The sequence below is a fragment of the Pristiophorus japonicus genome, chromosome 6, assembly GCF_044704955.1.
Source record: "Pristiophorus japonicus isolate sPriJap1 chromosome 6, sPriJap1.hap1, whole genome shotgun sequence".
Classification (NCBI taxonomy): Eukaryota; Metazoa; Chordata; class Chondrichthyes; family Pristiophoridae; genus Pristiophorus; species Pristiophorus japonicus.
Genome location: NC_091982.1, coordinates 178,986,606 through 179,004,687, shown reverse-complemented (window position 1 = coordinate 179,004,687; position 18,082 = coordinate 178,986,606). Strand labels below are relative to the sequence as shown.

The following is an 18,082-nucleotide window of genomic DNA, read 5'->3' as shown; positions in this document are numbered from 1 at the left end:
ACTTTTAAACCCCAAATTTCTAATGGTCTTTTTATGGCCTTTTCTAGTGCACTCTCACAATGATGTATTTGAACCCCTAGATATCTGTTCATCTACACCCTTACATCTGCTATCTGCCTGCTCATTCCATTAACCTGTCCATGCCTTTCTGATGTTACAGTCTTCATCGCTTTTTGCAAATTTTGGACTTTTCCCTATACTCAAGTCTAAATCTTCTATATATACCAACAACAAAAGTGGACCATCACTGATTCCTGGAGTACACTACTTTCAATTCCAAGCAACACCCTAACTGTTTCCTGTTCATCAACTAACTCACTATCCATGCTACTACATTTCTTCTTATGGCATATGCCTAAATTTACTAATAAGTCTTTTGACAGACAGCATATCAAATACCTTCTGAAAATCCATATAGACTATATCCACTGCATTCCCTTTATCTAAGTAAGTAGTCATTCTTCAAAAAAACATAACTTTGTCAATCACGATCTGCCTTTAACAAATCATGCTGCCTATCCTTGATTAGTCATGCATTTCTAAATGCTTACTGATTTTATCTCCAATTATCGATTCTAAGAGTTTGCTCACAAATGACAGACATAACTGCTCTACAGTCACCTGGTTTCTCCATCATTTCCTTCTTAGTGTTACACTGACTATCTCTCTAATCTTTTTCAGCCTCACAATCCCACAAGATGCCTGCGCTCCTCAAATTCTGGCCTCTTGAACATCCCTCATTATAACTGCTCAACCATCGGTGGATGTGCCTTCAGCTGCCTGGGCCCTAAGCTCTGGAACTCCCTCCCTAAACCTCTATGCCTCTCTACCTCGCTTTCCTCCTTTAAGATGCTCGTTAAAACCTACCTCTTTAAACAAGCTCTTGATCATCTGCCTTCATTTCTTCTGTGGCTTGGTGTCAAATTTATCTGTTTGTCTGTAACACTGTTGTGAAGCGCCATGGGACGCGTTACAATGTTAAAGGCGTTATATAAATAAAAGTTATCTGTAGCTCCAATGGACAATTTACATATTTAAGGAGGATTGGAAAATTGTGGTCATAGCCTTTGTTATTTACTCTCAACAGCTTAGGATGCTGCCTCTTTAAAGCAACCAAGTCTAATTTTGGCTGAGTTAACACAAGGTCAGATCATAGTTTAACTGTTGTTTGGTCATGGAACTTCATGAATTGTCACGTGCTTTTCAATTTCAGCATCAAGTTATAATCAGACAGATTTTTAATGATTGCTTTGCATCTGTAAAGGTTTGATATCTGCACACTAACATATGCGGTTAGATCTGCACACTAACATATGCGGTTAGATCTTCAACTTGAGTTCCAGGTGTAAAATGTAATTCTAATGGAAATGAAAATCAGAGTTTCTATAATGGGTAGCCAATCCATAAAGCTGCTTTTATGCCTAGGTGACAAGTGGAAAATCTATCCCATAGCTTTTAATTTATTATTACTGATAGATTTCCTGCAACAATGCTTATGGAATTTGGAGGATATGTATTTTTTTTTGAGATGGGATTATAGATAATGTTGGTTAAAAATGAAGAAAGGAATGTAAAAAAGAATGAATGGGGGAGTGCATTTACAGAAATGAAAATTAAATTAACTTTAAAAAAGATGAAATATTAAAAGGCTTTTATATAATTGTAAAGGTTTAGGAATAAATGAGCTAATTTAATATGAAATATAGAAAACTGAGCTCGCACAAAAGGTTATATCTGAAACATGAATCTCTACAGTTGCTGGCGTACCTGCTGTACATTTCTAACACTTTGTGTGTAGAGGGGTGGGAATTTCAGGTTGTGCTAGCATTTGAGGGGGGTATTCATAGCTCTGGGAGCTACAGAGAAAGCATCTCCAGGGTATGGAAGCAATTGACATAGGAATGGGAGTCAGTCACATGATGTGATCCGTTAGCATCAGCAACCAGGTCAGTGTTTGCCACAAAAATCACAAAACCAGGATGTGCTGAACAAGTAGATTTACTTCTAACCACTGCAACCAGACAATGGATGAGTTATCTAGCCCACAGCATTGAGAAAGAGCAGGATAACTGAATTCACTTACACTCAGATATAAAAGTCAGTAAATCACTTTGATGCATTAATAACCTCATGGGTCATCATTACTAATACAGGATACATGTCTTCAGTCACACCTCGCCCTAAAATAATGTCTGGCAATGCCATCATGCTCTCAAAAGATTAACTCAATGGAAGTTGTGCTTTGAAAACATACTGAAGGCTTCATACTCAAATTTCAAAATGATTACCTCATGACAGGTAATGATATTACAACACATGCAAACCGTGACACTTTCAAGTACAGCAAGTACAACACTCAAATCATGGAAGTATCTTACAACTAAATTGTTGCATCAGAAGTTGAAATGTAATGGTTACTATTACACAAAAAGTTACCTTATTTTCTCCTGATGGCATTTTCTCACAGACTTCTTTAAGTTTTTCATAATGTGGTCGAAGAAATTTAAGTGGTTTAGGGACAGATGTCATGGAGGTGGTGGATGAACGAATCTGCCTCCGGAGTTCCTCCAGAGCAGCCCGATAAAGTTGTGTGTCTGTTTCCTAGAAAGAAGTTAAAATGCCCAGATTTAGAAGTTATGAGGGATGTAACAAATGCTGTTTTAAACTGATTACAAGTTCAACTCAAGTTGACTTCAACCCCAAGCTACAAATATATACACAACGACAAAGCATCAGAGAAAATAAGTATAGAAAACATTTATAGTAGCCACAGTAACTCGAAATATTTTTGTTTAAAGTCTTTATTTTTAAGATAAAGATATGGGAATGCATTTCATAGGGTTACTTGGTGAATATAAAATAGATTTTTTTGCAAATTTCAGCAAAAACATACTTGTCTGAAACATAAAACAAATTATTTAATATCCAATGGGCTCGAGTTGCTCCTATTTTTTGCAGCAACTAGTTTAGTATGGAGAATCTTAGAAATCGCAATTCTCCACATTTAGTTTGCTCCAGTTCTAGTTAGTTAGAATAGTTTCGTTTTAGTACAGTTTTTTCCCCCAAAATGGGGCGTTACCAGCCTCTTACGCCTGTTTTGCAAGTTTAGGCAGCGAAAAGTTACTCCAAACTAACTTAGAACGGATTAAGTGTTGATTTTTGTATGCTCAGAAAAACCTTGCCTACATTTTATAAATTAGGTGCAGGTAGCGAGAGGTGGGTGGGGGGGGGGGGGGGAAGTTAGAGGATTTTACAAAGCATTAAACACTTCACCTAGTGCAGCACCGGGAGCCCTCCTACAGCCTGCTGAAGAGCTGCTTGGGCGGGGCCCTCCCCCAGGAGATGCCGGTCGGGCGGGGCCCGCCCCCAGGAGATGCCAGTCGGGCAGACCCCGCCACCGACTCGGACTTTGGGCGGGACCCGCCCCCAGCGAGATTCCGGGTGGGCTCGCCATGGATGAGTTAAGAGCAGTCAGGCCACTCGACCCGGGATAGGGGCGACGTCCCTTCGGCCAGGGATAGGGTCGTCACTCAGAGACAGGACGCGCTAGGAGGGCCAGGAGCTACTGCGCATTCGCGCAGCTGCCGGCACTCTTTTTGGCGCAGGGCTGTAGCTCCGCCCCCAGCAGCTCCCGCTGCGTCGCGCCGGACTGGAAACGGCCCGACATATATTGGAGAATCGCGAGATAAGTATTCGCCACAATTTCTGTTCCACAAATTAGGCGGGCCTCTCTGATGTGCGCCGTTCTAGCGGGGGTCTGAAACTTGAGCCCAATATCTGAGGTAACCCCATTTACATCTCTTACAAAAGAGAGAAAATTGACACATAATTCACGATTAGGGAACCAACCTATCACAAAGGGCGAGAAAGAGAAAAACAGGACTTACATTTAGCCTTTCCACAAGCATCTCCAGCTCTTCCTGCAGCTGCTTATCTTCATCAGACTGAAAAAAAATGAAAACAAATATGGAAAATTGGCATGCAAACATTTTCATGGTTACAGGGCAATATAACTATATGATGCATTGGATTCATTTTAAAGAGACAGCATTTATTTTATAGATTACATGGAGAATTAAATTTTTATCTTATGGTTTACAGCATATCTACTCTAAACATGGGACACATGCAAAATGGTATCAACTGACAGCGAGATAGCGACGTTCTATCCCTTTTCTGAAGAGCCGAGCTTAAACATGTTACAATGCGTTTGATGAGAGCTCTTATGCTGATATGACAACTCTAAGCTGATTTGTAATATTGTATTTACACTGTACAACTGAAAACCAACCCTGAACTGTCAATTTTGCAGTATTATAAACAAGGCCCGGGGGCAATATTGTTTCTCAGACTTTTTCCACTCCCACATTTCTCCTCGAATAACTTAAAACTTAGCTCAGACCAAAAAGGTGTGATGGCACAACACTAAAAACATATCGCTTCAAAAGCCCCAAGCCCTTCCTCTTTGATGCTACTTTAACCTCCATCCCTTTTGCCTTTCCGTTCCAGCTTGGTGTCCACATTAACATCTCTCTGCACAAGAAGCACTACAGAAATTCAACATGTTGCTTATTTCGGCAGCTGGTACTATTGGAACAAGATTTCACTATTAAAGCATTCTTTCACTTCTTTGATCTATTACAAATATTAAAATCTGTAGATAGGTCATCAAATTCTATACACTACGGGTTATGCCTGTAGGTGGCAATGTAATGGGTTTTGTCCAATGTAAAATGTAACAATGTTGCAAGCTTCCAAAATAGCAGCAAATATATAGGGCTGTAAATTGCAGCCCCCTATGGGTGCGTATGTGTTTCTATACATGCAAAGTGCCAAGATTGACACCTTAGAAACAGGGAGAACTGAATGCTCAGGACACCAGGAGAATTTCATAGAAACATAGAAAATAGGTGCAGGAGTAGGCCATTCGGCCCTTCGAGCCTGCACCGCCATTCAATATGATCATGGCTGATCATGCAATTTCATTACCCCATTCCTGTTTTCTCTCCATACCCCTTGATCCCTTTAGCCGTAAGTGCCACATCTTCCTTCCGTTTGAATATATCTAACAAACTGGCCTCAACAACTTTGTGGTAGAGAATTCCACAGGTTCACAATTCTCTGAGTGAAGAAGTTTCTCCTCATCTCGGTCCTAAATGGCTTACCCCTTATCCTTAAGACTGTGAACCATGGTTCTAGACTTCCACAACATTGGGAACATTCTTCCTGCATCTAACCTGTCCAATCCCGTCAGAATTTTCTATGTTTCTATGAGATCCCCTCTCATTCTTCTAAATTCAAGTGAATATAAGCCTCGTCGATCCAGTCTTTCTTGATGTCAGTCCTGCCACCCTGGGAATCAGTCTGGTGAATCTTCGCTGCACTCCCTCAATAGCAAGAATGTCCTTCCTCAGATTAGGAGACCAAAACTGCACACAATACTCTAGATGTGGTCTCACCAAGGCAACTGTACAACTGCAGTAAGACCTCCCTGCTCCTATACTCAAACCCCCTTGCTATGAAGACCAGCATGCCATTTGCTTTCTTTACTGCCTGCTGTACCTGCATGCCTACCTTCAATGACTGATGTACCATGACACCCAGGTCTCGTTGCACCTCCCATTTTACTAATCTGTCACCATTCAGATAATAATCTGCCTTCCTGTTTTTGCCACCAAAGTGGATAACCTCACACCTATCCACATTATACTGCATTTGCCATGCATTTGCCCATTCACCTAACCTGTCCAAGTCCCCCTGCAGCCTCCTAGCATCCTCCTCGCAGCTCGCACTGCCACCCAGCTTAGTGTCATCTGCAAACTTGGAGATATTACATTGAATTCTTTCATCTAAATCATTAATGTATATTGTAAATAGCTGGGGTCCCAGCACTGAATCCTGCGGCACCCAATTGGTCACTCTCTGCCATTCTGAAAAGGAACTGTTTATTTCCACTCTTTGCTTCCTGTCTGCCAACCAGTTCTCTATCCATGTCAATGCATTACCCCCAATACCATGTGCCTTAATTTTGCACACTAACCTCGTGTGGGACCTTGTCAAAAGACTTCTGAAAGTCCAAATACACCACAAAAATGCACGGGCTCGTCGGGGATTTGAAATTGGGACCTCTCACAAATTTTAATTAACGCCCCCAAAGCAAGAATCATACCACTAGATGGAAGGAAAAGAGCCTCCGTGGGCGACTATTTGCCCAACTCCTGCCCAGCGAATGTCCTTCCAATTCTTATGCTGATAAAAGCAGGCGTAAGAATTTTAAGGAAATAAAATGTTATCACTCATTTCTATATTAAAAACCGTGTCCATTAAGGGAAGTTTATTTTTAGCGCTGTTAAAGCATTTAAAAAAAAATAAAACATTTGAAAAAAATATTTAATTAAATTGCATTTTAATTACTTTTAAATAAGTAATGTGTTTTTAAAATTTATTTTTGGTGTTTGCGTGTTATTGGGGGTATTCCCATTCATACTGTGAGCTCCGTACATACGGAACTCATATTTGTATGAATGAGGATCCCCCTACTGATATGTAGGCCGGCCCAACCTGATCCCGAACATCCATATAATCCTGGGATACATGGGCCCTTCACGTAGAGCACCAGGACCGCAAGTCGCCAAACCTCCGGGACCACCAGGTACTTTCGCAGAAGTTACTGCGGTCGGGGGCATTCGCCCGCGGGAATCCTCCAACTTCAATTTTTGGCCCACTGATGATTCAAATCTGCCTTGGCTTCCAGACACTAGCTCTGCGTCAATGCATCTGCTGGATCACAAAGCCTATTTATTTTGTTCTCTTCTCCAAATTTTATTAACTCAAAACAAGTAAAAATTGCTTTTTCAGGAACGATCCTGGTTGTAGATTTAGGCATATCTTTTTGAATCACGTCTCGCACACTTGTTGTGGCTTATCAAACAAGGTTAATTGCAGCCCACGGTCCTGCTGAAAAAGTGAAGCGGAGAACTGAAACCCAAGATTATCCTCCTCTTCCCTAAACAAATTTGAGTGTTTTCCAGTACCAAAGAAAAATAATGTATGACCCCCACCGCACTGGCCTTTAAGATGAGCATCCTAAGAAATGTAACTGTACCAGACAGTCAGATGAGTATGCCTTTGCCTCAACCAATGATTTTTCAGCTTTTCTCCCCCCTAACGCTGCTCGACCCGAATAAGAACATAATAGGAGTAGGAGTAGGCCATACGGCCCCTCGAGCCTGCTCCGCCATTTAGTACGATCGTGGCTGATCCGATCATTGACTCAGGTCCACTTCCCTGCCCGCTTCCCATAACCCCTTAATCCCTTATCGGTCAAGAAACTGTCTATCTCTGTCTTAAATTTATTCCATGTCCCGGCTTTCACAGCTCTGAGGCATCAAATTCCACAGATTTATAACCCTCAGAAGAAATTCCCCCTCATCTCAGTTTTAAATGGGGGGCCCCTTATTTTATTATGCTCCCTAGTTCTAGTCTCCCCTATCAGTGGAAACATCCTCTCCATCAACCTTGTCAAGCCCCCTCAATCTTAAACGTTTCGATAAGATCATCTCTCATTCTTCTGAATTCCCATGAGTAGAGGCCCAACCTCCTCAATCTTTCCTCAGAAGTCAACCCCCTCATTTACAGAATCAACTTAGTGAACCTTGGTCCTGACTCTCCAGATGCAATGCCATAGATCATCAGCAATTGTTCTATTTAAATGATACCAATCCTCAGATGTACATTTTAAATTTGCCATGGGAATTGGATGATATAGTAGGCTAGCACACTGTTGCTTCATACTCAACACTTTGATTTAAATCTACCCAAGCCAATAGGCTGAATGTCTCCATTCTCTTGTTATAAAGTATTTTACATGAAATAAGTTTGGACATTTTGAATGTGGTTTCTAATGGGCATGGTTCCACAATATTAAGTCGCTATTTGTACTCAATCACGACATTCACATCCAGAGATAATAGGTCCACATTTCCCCATGAGTTGCAGTTTTTTTTGCTGTAACTTGATTTTTCTGGGTGTATCTTTTTAGTTGCAAATATGACCATTTAATTTGCACCAGTATAAGTGAGTTAGTTAGTTTTTTTTTAAAATTAGGTCAGTTTCCCCCCCCTGAAAGGGGGCGTTCCCAGCCTTATCTGATATGTTTGAGCAGCAGCCAGAAGGGCAGAGCTGGCTACTGGGAGACAAAGGGTACGGCCTGGCCACCTGGCTCATGACACCCCTACGCATAACACGGACGGAAGCTGACCATCAATACAACATGTCGCGCATTAAGACACGCAGCATCATAGAGGGGACCATTCGCATCTTGAAATAGCGTTTCCGATGCCTGGACCATTCCGGAGGCAACTTGCAATATTCCCGAGATGGTTGGTCACTTCACTGTTGTGTGCTGCATGCTGCATAGCTTAGCCATCATGAGGCGGCAGCAGCAGCTGATAGTGGAAGACGACGACCCACGTGCGGTGAGAGTGCCTGATGATAATGATGTGGAAGATGCAGGTGACGAGCAGGAGGAGGAGGAGCTAGAGGAGGATGATGACAAGGATCAGGAGATCATGCAAGTGCCCGAGGCCTGACGTCGGAGGAGGGCGGACCATCGTACTCTAACGATTGTTCGAGCCTTGCGCCAGCAGCTCATCCATGATCGCTTTACTGATGCCTGAGGGCTCAGCGACAACTGTTCCGCTTTGACATGTTTTTTTTTTTGCAGCTGTTCCTAAATGTTGTGTTGTGTTAATGCAACATGATTCAGTTTCAATGTAAAAAATATTTTATTGAAAATTTAAATAAATTAATTTTATCAAACTGCACTTTAATATGACTTTAAGATCACTTAAAAACTTGTAAAGTTACAAAACAATTTCGATGTGAAAAATCTCACTCTAAAATCACAAACTTCAAGATCACTTTTTAGGTGTGAAATTAAATAATTTACAAAATGTGAGAACACTTACACTCCAAGATCACTTATAAGTTGTAAAGTTACATCACTTACAAAACAATTTCTATTAGAAAACAGTTACAAGAGTAAAATCAACAACAACAAAAACAGCAGCAAAGGCTGCACCCATCTCAGATCCTCATCTCGATGAATGTGCACTGCTTCATAGGTGGTGGTGGTGGTGGTGGTGCTGCCACGCTGCTACTTCCGCTCCCTGGTCCTGGCCGCGCAAGGGCCCCGGCCTGCGAGCACCATCAGAGCAGGCCGGGGAGCGGAAGGAGCAGCGTGACAGCATACTACTCCAGGGAGCAACATGTGCTGGAGCAGGAGAGCAATGGCAGCGAAGAGTGACGTCATCAAGGTCCAGGTCAGTGATTGAAGCATGGGCAGTTATTGCAGGAGCGGCGAGGTCGGGGCGAAGGAGCGGCGAGAGATTGTAGAGCGACGTGATCGGGGCCCAGGAGATGCAAGAGTTCGGGGCCCAGGGGCAGCACGGGCCAGCCCACACTGCGGTATGTGTGCGCACTAGGTCTGTGCAGCAGAGCAGGTCTCCAGTCGTCTTGGTTAATCCTTGCTACGGGACCAAGACCTAGCTCTGTCAAGCCAGTATGGTGGCTGGTGTGCAACGGTCACCACACGTTAAAAAAAATCCAAGCACAGGCATCTTCCACCCTTCAAGATTTAGTTCGGACCTGGAATTTTAGGTCCATCATTCAAACACCTGTTAACTTTTTGACGTGGAAGCAAGTCATCCTCGATTTGAGGGATTGCCTATGATGATGGTGGTGGTGATATGGTGGGGGGGGTTACGGCTTGGGTCTCTAGAGACTAATGCGGGGGATTGCTGTGGGAGTGGCAGTGCATTGGCCTGGCTGTGTTCCCTTATTGCAGCAGCTACCTCCCGGATGGCCTGTGCCGTTGTTTCAGCTGCCTGTGACATTCCCTCTCTGATGGCCTGTGCCGTCGTTCCCTCTGCCTCTGAAATTCCCTCACTCATGTCTCATGACATTATTGCTATTTCTGCCATCAGCGTCGTTACCTCATCACCCACCCCACTGTGACGGTGTTCACGAGTGATCAAGTAAGCTCACTGGTCTCCACACCCAATGCCATCACCTGAGCCACATCTGTTGCACCCTCCATCTCAGGACAGCGTGGTGCATTTCTCCTTGGCCTCGCCCTGGGTCTGTCTCGCGGAACCCCTCCAGTGTGAGGCGCAGGCTGGAACGGTATGGCCATGGGTGTTACAGGTTGCATTCCACCAGCATTGGGAGTCGCAGGCTGGGACGTGGGGCACTGAATGATCCATACTGCTTTCCAGCAGCACTGGAACCCGCAGACTCTGGACTTTCGAAAGCATCCAATGTCGGACCAAAACTTAAACCATTATGCAGAGACTGGGACGAGCTGAAACCACGGAATGTCAAAGCAGACCCTAAACCACTATGCGGGAACTGGGCCGCGCTCAAACCACGGAATGACGTATCAGAAATCATGGAAGTGCTTGACAACACAAGTTCAAGATTCTACCCTTAATACCTCTCCATGGCCACCCCCTCCCCCCTACAAAGTTGGTCTGGCTCGCCCACATCTGAATCTTCTGGATTGGCATCAGATTCTGCAAAATATAACAGTCAAATGGTTAGCAGCGGAGGAGGGGGCAGGATGGGTGGCATGAGTAGGTTCATACGTTGCAGGCAAGGCAGTAGGTTGATTTGAAGGGCCATGAGTAATTTTCAGGACTTGCCCTCTCCCTCGCGTGTGGGCCCAGTTTGTGCAGTACTGATTGCTTTTCTCCAGGCAGGACCCATCAAAGCAGCGACCCTCAGTTCCAAGGGTGTCAGTGGGTGCAGATTTGACGGGCCTCCTCCTGTTCGAGTTCTTTCCCTTTTGTTGTGGGCCAATTTATTCTGCAAAGATGAAAACATAACTTGTTAGAGAGGGTGTCTTTCCGCTGGGTGGGACTTATACAGATGGTCACATTTACAGATGCAATTCCATTGAAAAATGAAAATATTACTTACACTAACTACTTGACCAAGGTCCTGCCATTTCTTTTTACACTGCCTTCCATTTCTCATGGTATTCACCACTACGCAGTAATCTTCTGCAAGTTTGTTCCAGCGTTTATTCATTTCTTTGGGTAGCACATTTGTGCGACTTCTGTTGCTCATATCCAGCTCCTGCCACCTTTCCTCGATTACATTCACTAGTACCTCCACTTCTTGATGCGTGAAATTCTTCGTTCTTGGGGCACGGTGTTGCATTTGCTCTATGGAATTGACAGTGATTTTCCAAAGCACAAAGTCCTTATTTTGCTTGCAGCAATGAATGATTCTCACCTATGCAGCACTCCTTGTGGAAGTTTAGCAGCTGATTTCTTGCAGAGTACTCCAAACAGCACTCCTATAGCTTTCAAAACATCAAGCAGGCATCCAAAACTGAGGGGTTCTCCCTTTAAAAATGGCCGTTTGCCAATGTTATTGCCCCACCGAGTATGCGCGAACGCTGCAACACACATGCGTGTACTGCTGGCACTCACAGGCACTCAGATCAGGCCCCTCCCCCTGCCAGCTCTGGGCAGCCAGCACGGACCTAGCTCCGCCCCCTCCTTTGTTCTGTGCCACGCCACCTCGACAGACGGCCCGAGAATCGGCCATAATCGCAAGTAGTTTTTTTTGCCGCTGCTTCTGCGCTACAATGTCGGGGCTCGGAGGTGCGCCATAAAAACCGACGGCGAAAATTTGGGCCCAATGATACTAGTGTGTCTATTGGAAAAAAAAAAATCACACTGGTAATACCCATTGGGTTAAAGCACAATGATTGGGCAGACTTCTGGAATCTCAACTGGTCCAATCTTGGTGCTGACACCAGGTGACAAGTGACACCAAGTGTTCCATTTCCATGCACGTACCTGGATCAGAAGCTACTAAGTACAAAGTGTCAAAAATAATACAGCAGATAGCTCAAAACAATTATGTATTAACAATATTCAAATTCCACCCTCAGGAAAAAAAACTGTAATCCAGAGGAGCCTCTGATCTCAGGTATGCCATCAGGGTAGATGCTGAATGCAAGTCAACTGCTTTGTCATGGAGAGAAAATGTTAAAAAAAAAATGGCAAATGGAATCTAAAGTTGGCACATTTTCCTTTTGATTGTTATTTTAAGATGAGTAACAAATCTATTGTGAACATTCCCTTAGGATTAGATTCGGAATCGTACGCACAAGCCAATAAGTCAATTTTGCTTCAAAATAAAATCAGAATAGGAGCACTGCTCATGAAAATTACATAGGAAAAGCATTAAGGTTTTATACATTTTCAACAATAAGGACATTGGGCTAGAAATTCAGTTCTCAGCAATAATTGCATTTTTTTCGCCAAAATTACCGTTATCGCAACGAGGCCGTAAATTCAAGGTTTAATTTGCGCAGCGGTAAAATTCGGCATTGCACGAGGATACGTGGCGCAAACCGCGACCCTCGCCAACTTTAGTCCGAGCCCAGACCACTGCAAGGCCTAGGGGAGGGCAGAAAAACACCTGAAAATAAATTGGAGAAAAAGAAAAAAAAAATTCACAAAACATTTACAAGACACTTATCTAGCTTACCTTTTCTGCAGGTCTTTATACTTACCGCTGATCCAAGGGCTGCAATGCAGCTTTTTCCGTGGTGGTTATTTCCATCCTAAATATGGGTGCACGCTCAGAGCCAAATTTTTGGCGAAAGTGATATATCGAGTCTTGCATGGCGGCGCACCTCTCTCCAGCGGTATTTGAAAAGCACTGCTGCAAAACTTCTCCGAATTTTCCGACGGGTTTGCGCCAAAAAAAGTGAAATAGCACCAAAAATCTGGTCGTAAAATTTCTAGCCCATTTAACATGTTTCCTTTATTCAACTGTGGAAGTTCCAAGACAGTCAGATTGAGGGAGATTGAGGGGGCCATAAAATTAACATTAACAGCATAGCTGAATACTTAGCATGTACTCAAGCATGTCTAACTAACAAAAATATTTAGAGATTGGTTTATAAAAAAAGGAATGGTACCATAGAATGACAAGTAGCGCCTTTATTTTTAAAAATGGATCTGGAGGATTTGGGTAACTGTCGACCATTTAGTAGCATTAGTACCACGGAAAATTCTAGACTCAATCATCAAGGACAAAGTCATGCTGCACTGAGATATAAAGACTAAATGACAAGGGAGTCAGCATAAATTTATAAAAAGTCATGCCATTGCAAATTAATAGAATTTTTCATAGTTATGTTAATAAGAGAATGTAGGAGTGAGTTAAATTTTAGTAATGCTTTTGATAAGGTACCTTATAGAAAATGAACAGACATAGCATTCCCAACAGCGTGCGGAGATAGATTGAACAGTGACTGGAGGATAGGGGCCAGAGGGTGTGTGTGAATGGAGAGCATTCCAGATGGAGGAATGCAAAAAGTGCATTTCCACAAGGCTCATTATTGGTACCAGTAATCTTCTACAATGTCAAATATTTGGTAGAGTACACCAATAACTTAATTTCACAATTTTCAGATGATACCAAAAAAGCAGGACTAGTTAACATGGTGCAGAAAGGACTATTGTTGGATGGTAGACAAAACAAAATCAAAATTAACAGATTTATGAGTATAAAACAATGATGTACTCAAAAAAAATAGGATTATCCATAGATGTTTACAGCACAGAGGAGAGGAAGCCATTTTTGTGCTGGTTTTTGGCCCAAAGATAACCCCATTCTCATCACCCCTGCACTGGTCCTCTGCTTCAAATATTTATCCAATTTCCCCTTAATAGATGCAATGGTATCTGCCTCAATCACTCCTCGCTCCAACAACCCTTTGCATAAATAAATGTCTCCTAGTCTCTACCCCAGTGACAATTTTAAATTGATGATCCACTTGTCACTGATTCTCAAGATGGAATATTCTTTCCCTGTTCAATTTCAGCACTCTCTGTGACCCTATTTATAGAACGTGATGTTCTATTGGCTCTTATGACCATCTACTTGCACTCATGCTGCTGGGAGTTATATATTTAATCCAAGTTTCTTTATTCATCCACATCCTTTGTGTCTCTTTACACTGAGTCTATGGGGTCAAGTTTCAGCCCGAGTTGCTCCTATTTTTTTGGAGCAACTAGTTTAGAATGGAGTATCCTAGAAATTGCAATTCTCAGCATTTAGTTTGCTCCAGTTCTAGTGAGTTAGAACAGTTTCATTTTGGAACAGATTTTTTTCAAAAAAAGAGGGCGTGTCCGGCCACCTACACCTGTTTTGAAAGCTTAGGCAGCGAAAACTTACTCCAAACTAACTTAAAATGGAGAAAGTGTAGAATTTTGCATGCTTAGAAAAAACTTGCTGACACGTAGAAAGTCAGGCGTAAGGGAGAAAGATAAGGGGGTGAAGGGAAGTTTACAAACATGAAACAATCACTTTTACAAATAAAGAGCCATCATCAATCAAAAAAATAAATAATTTAAAAATCAATAAAAAATTAAGTTTCCACTCACCAACTGCAGCACTGGGAACCCTCCAACAGCATGCTGGGACGGCCCTCGCGCGCTGTGTCAGTCAGTGTCGCCCTCTCGCTGTGTCAGTCAGTGTCGCCCTCTCGCTGTGTCAGTCAGTGTCGCCCTCTCGCTGTGTCAGTCAGTGTCGCCCTCTCGCTGTGTCAGTCAGTGTCGCCCTCTCGCTGTGTCAGTCAGTGTCGCCCTCTCGCTGTGTCAGTCAGTGTCGCCCTCTCGCTGTGTCAGTCAGTGTCGCCCTCTCGCTGTGTCAGTCAGTGTCGCCCTCTCGCTGTGTCAGTCAGTGTCGCCCTCTCGCTGTGTCAGTCAGTGTCGCCCTCTCGCTGTGTCAGTCAGTGTCGCCCTCTCGCTGTGTCAGTCAGTGTCGCCCTCTCGCTGTGTCAGTCAGTGTCGCCCTCTCGCTGTGTCAGTCAGTGTCGCCCTCTCGCTGTGTCAGTCAGTGTCGCCCTCTCGCTGTGTCAGTCAGTGTCGCCCTCTCGCTGTGTCAGTCAGTGTCGCCCTCTCGCTGTGTCAGTCAGTGTCGCCCTCTCGCTGTGTCAGTCAGTGTCGCCCTCTCGCTGTGTCAGTCAGTGTCGCCCTCTCGCTGTGTCAGTCAGTGTCGCCCTCTCGCTGTGTCAGTCAGTGTCGCCCTCTCGCTGTGTCAGTCAGTGTCGCCCTCTCGCTGTGTCAGTCAGTGTCGCCCTCTCGCTGTGTCAGTCAGTGTCGCCCTCTCGCTGTGTCAGTCAGTGTCGCCCTCTCGCTGTGTCAGTCAGTGTCGCCCTCTCGCTGTGTCAGTCAGTGTCGCCCTCTCGCTGTGTCAGTCAGTGTCGCCCTCTCGCTGTGTCAGTCAGTGTCGCCCTCTCGCTGTGTCAGTCAGTGTCGCCCTCTCGCTGTGTCAGTCAGTGTCGCCCTCTCGCTGTGTCAGTCAGTGTCGCCCTCTCGCTGTGTCAGTCAGTGTCGCCCTCTCGCTGTGTCAGTCAGTGTCGCCCTCTCGCTGTGTCAGTCAGTGTCGCCCTCTCGCTGTGTCAGTCAGTGTCGCCCTCTCGCTGTGTCAGTCAGTGTCGCCCTCTCGCTGTGTCAGTCAGTGTCGCCCTCTCGCTGTGTCAGTCAGTGTCGCCCTCTCGCTGTGTCAGTCAGTGTCGCCCTCTCGCTGTGTCAGTCAGTGTCGCCCTCTCGCTGTGTCAGTCAGTGTCGCCCTCTCGCTGTGTCAGTCAGTGTCGCCCTCTCGCTGTGTCAGTCAGTGTCGCCCTCTCGCTGTGTCAGTCAGTGTCGCCCTCTCGCTGTGTCAGTCAGTGTCGCCCTCTCGCTGTGTCAGTCAGTGTCGCCCTCTCGCTGTGTCAGTCAGTGTCGCCCTCTCGCTGTGTCAGTCAGTGTCGCCCTCTCGCTGTGTCAGTCAGTGTCGCCCTCTCGCTGTGTCAGTCAGTGTCGCCCTCTCGCTGTGTCAGTCAGTGTCGCCCTCTCGCTGTGTCAGTCAGTGTCGCCCTCTCGCTGTGTCAGTCAGTGTCGCCCTCTCGCTGTGTCAGTCAGTGTCGCCCTCTCGCTGTGTCAGTCAGTGTCGCCCTCTCGCTGTGTCAGTCAGTGTCGCCCTCTCGCTGTGTCAGTCAGTGTCGCCCTCTCGCTGTGTCAGTCAGTGTCGCCCTCTCGCTGTGTCAGTCAGTGTCGCCCTCTCGCTGTGTCAGTCAGTGTCGCCCTCTCGCTGTGTCAGTCAGTGTCGCCCTCTCGCTGTGTCAGTCAGTGTCGCCCTCTCGCTGTGTCAGTCAGTGTCGCCCTCTCGCTGTGTCAGTCAGTGTCGCCCTCTCGCTGTGTCAGTCAGTGTCGCCCTCTCGCTGTGTCAGTCAGTGTCGCCCTCTCGCTGTGTCAGTCAGTGTCGCCCTCTCGCTGTGTCAGTCAGTGTCGCCCTCTCGCTGTGTCAGTCAGTGTCGCCCTCTCGCTGTGTCAGTCAGTGTCGCCCTCTCGCTGTGTCAGTCAGTGTCGCCCTCTCGCTGTGTCAGTCAGTGTCGCCCTCTCGCTGTGTCAGTCAGTGTCGCCCTCTCGCTGTGTCAGTCAGTGTCGCCCTCTCGCTGTGTCAGTCAGTGTCGCCCTCTCGCTGTGTCAGTCAGTGTCGCCCTCTCGCTGTGTCAGTCAGTGTCGCCCTCTCGCTGTGTCAGTCAGTGTCGCCCTCTCGCTGTGTCAGTCAGTGTCGCCCTCTCGCTGTGTCAGTCAGTGTCGCCCTCTCGCTGTGTCAGTCAGTGTCGCCCTCTCGCTGTGTCAGTCAGTGTCGCCCTCTCGCTGTGTCAGTCAGTGTCGCCCTCTCGCTGTGTCAGTCAGTGTCGCCCTCTCGCTGTGTCAGTCAGTGTCGCCCTCTCGCTCTGTCAGTCAGTGTCGCCCTCTCGCTCTGTCAGTCAGTGTCGCCCTCTCGCTCTGTCAGTCAGTGTCGCCCTCTCGCTCTGTCAGTCAGTGTCGCCCTCTCGCTCTGTCAGTCAGTGTCGCCCTCTCGCTCTGTCTGTCAGTGTCGCCCTCTCGCTCTGTCAGTCAGTGTCGCCCTCTCGCTCTGTCAGTCAGTGTCGCCCTCTCGCTCTGTCAGTCAGTGTCGCCCTCTCGCTCTGTCAGTCAGTGTCGCCCTCTCGCTCTGTCAGTCAGTGTCGCCCTCTCGCTCTGTCTGTCAGTGTCGCCCTCTCGCTCTGTCAGTCAGTGTCGCCCTCTCGCTCTGTCAGTCAGTGTCGCCCTCTCGCTCTGTCAGTCAGTGTCGCCCTCTCGCTCTGTCAGTCAGTGTCGCCCTCTCGCTCTGTCTGTCAGTGTCGCCCTCTCGCTCTGTCTGTCAGTGTCGCCCTCTCGCTCTGTCTGTCAGTGTCGCCCTCTCGCTCTGTCTGTCAGTGTCGCCCTCTCGCTCTGTCTGTCAGTGTCGCCCTCTCGCTCTGTCTGTCAGTGTCGCCCTCTCGCTCTGTCTGTCAGTGTCGCCCTCTCGCTCTGTCTGTCAGTGTCGCCCTCTCGCTCTGTCTGTCAGTGTCGCCCTCTCGCTCTGTCTGTCAGTGTCGCCCTCTCGCTCTGTCTGTCAGTGTCGCCCTCTCGCTCTGTCTGTCAGTGTCGCCCTCTCGCTGTGTCAGTCAGTGTCGCCCTCTCGCTGTGTCAGTCAGTGTCGCCCTCTCGCTGTGTCAGTCAGTGTCGCCCTCTCGCTGTGTCAGTCAGTGTCGCCCTCTCGCTGTGTCAGTCAGTGTCGCCCTCTCGCTGTGTCAGTCAGTGTCGCCCTCTCGCTGTGTCAGTCAGTGTCGCCCTCTCGCTGTGTCAGTCAGTGTCGCCCTCTCGCTGTGTCAGTCAGTGTCGCCCTCTCGCTGTGTCAGTCAGTGTCGCCCTCTCGCTGTGTCAGTCAGTGTCGCCCTCTCGCTGTGTCAGTCAGTGTCGCCCTCTCGCTGTGTCAGTCAGTGTCGCCCTCTCGCTGTGTCAGTCAGTGTCGCCCTCTCGCTGTGTCAGTCAGTGTCGCCCTCTCGCTGTGTCAGTCAGTGTCGCCCTCTCGCTGTGTCAGTCAGTGTCGCCCTCTCGCTGTGTCAGTCAGTGTCGCCCTCTCGCTGTGTCAGTCAGTGTCGCCCTCTCGCTGTGTCAGTCAGTGTCGCCCTCTCGCTGTGTCAGTCAGTGTCGCC

The 18,082-nt window shown here is 46.5% G+C and overlaps 1 protein-coding gene across 1 annotated transcript in view; it reads right to left on the bottom strand.

The window, feature by feature from the left end:
• Window positions 1–18,082, bottom strand: part of psmd2 (proteasome 26S subunit ubiquitin receptor, non-ATPase 2) — a 117,368-nt gene that overhangs the window by 72,346 nt on the left and 26,940 nt on the right. Inside the window, exons 2-3 of the mRNA XM_070883442.1 lie at window positions 3,888–3,944; window positions 2,437–2,601 (exon numbers count right to left, since the gene is read on the bottom strand). Coding sequence (XP_070739543.1) covers window positions 2,437–2,601; window positions 3,888–3,944 — 222 coding nt within the window. The remainder of the gene's footprint in view (window positions 1–2,436; window positions 2,602–3,887; window positions 3,945–18,082) is intronic.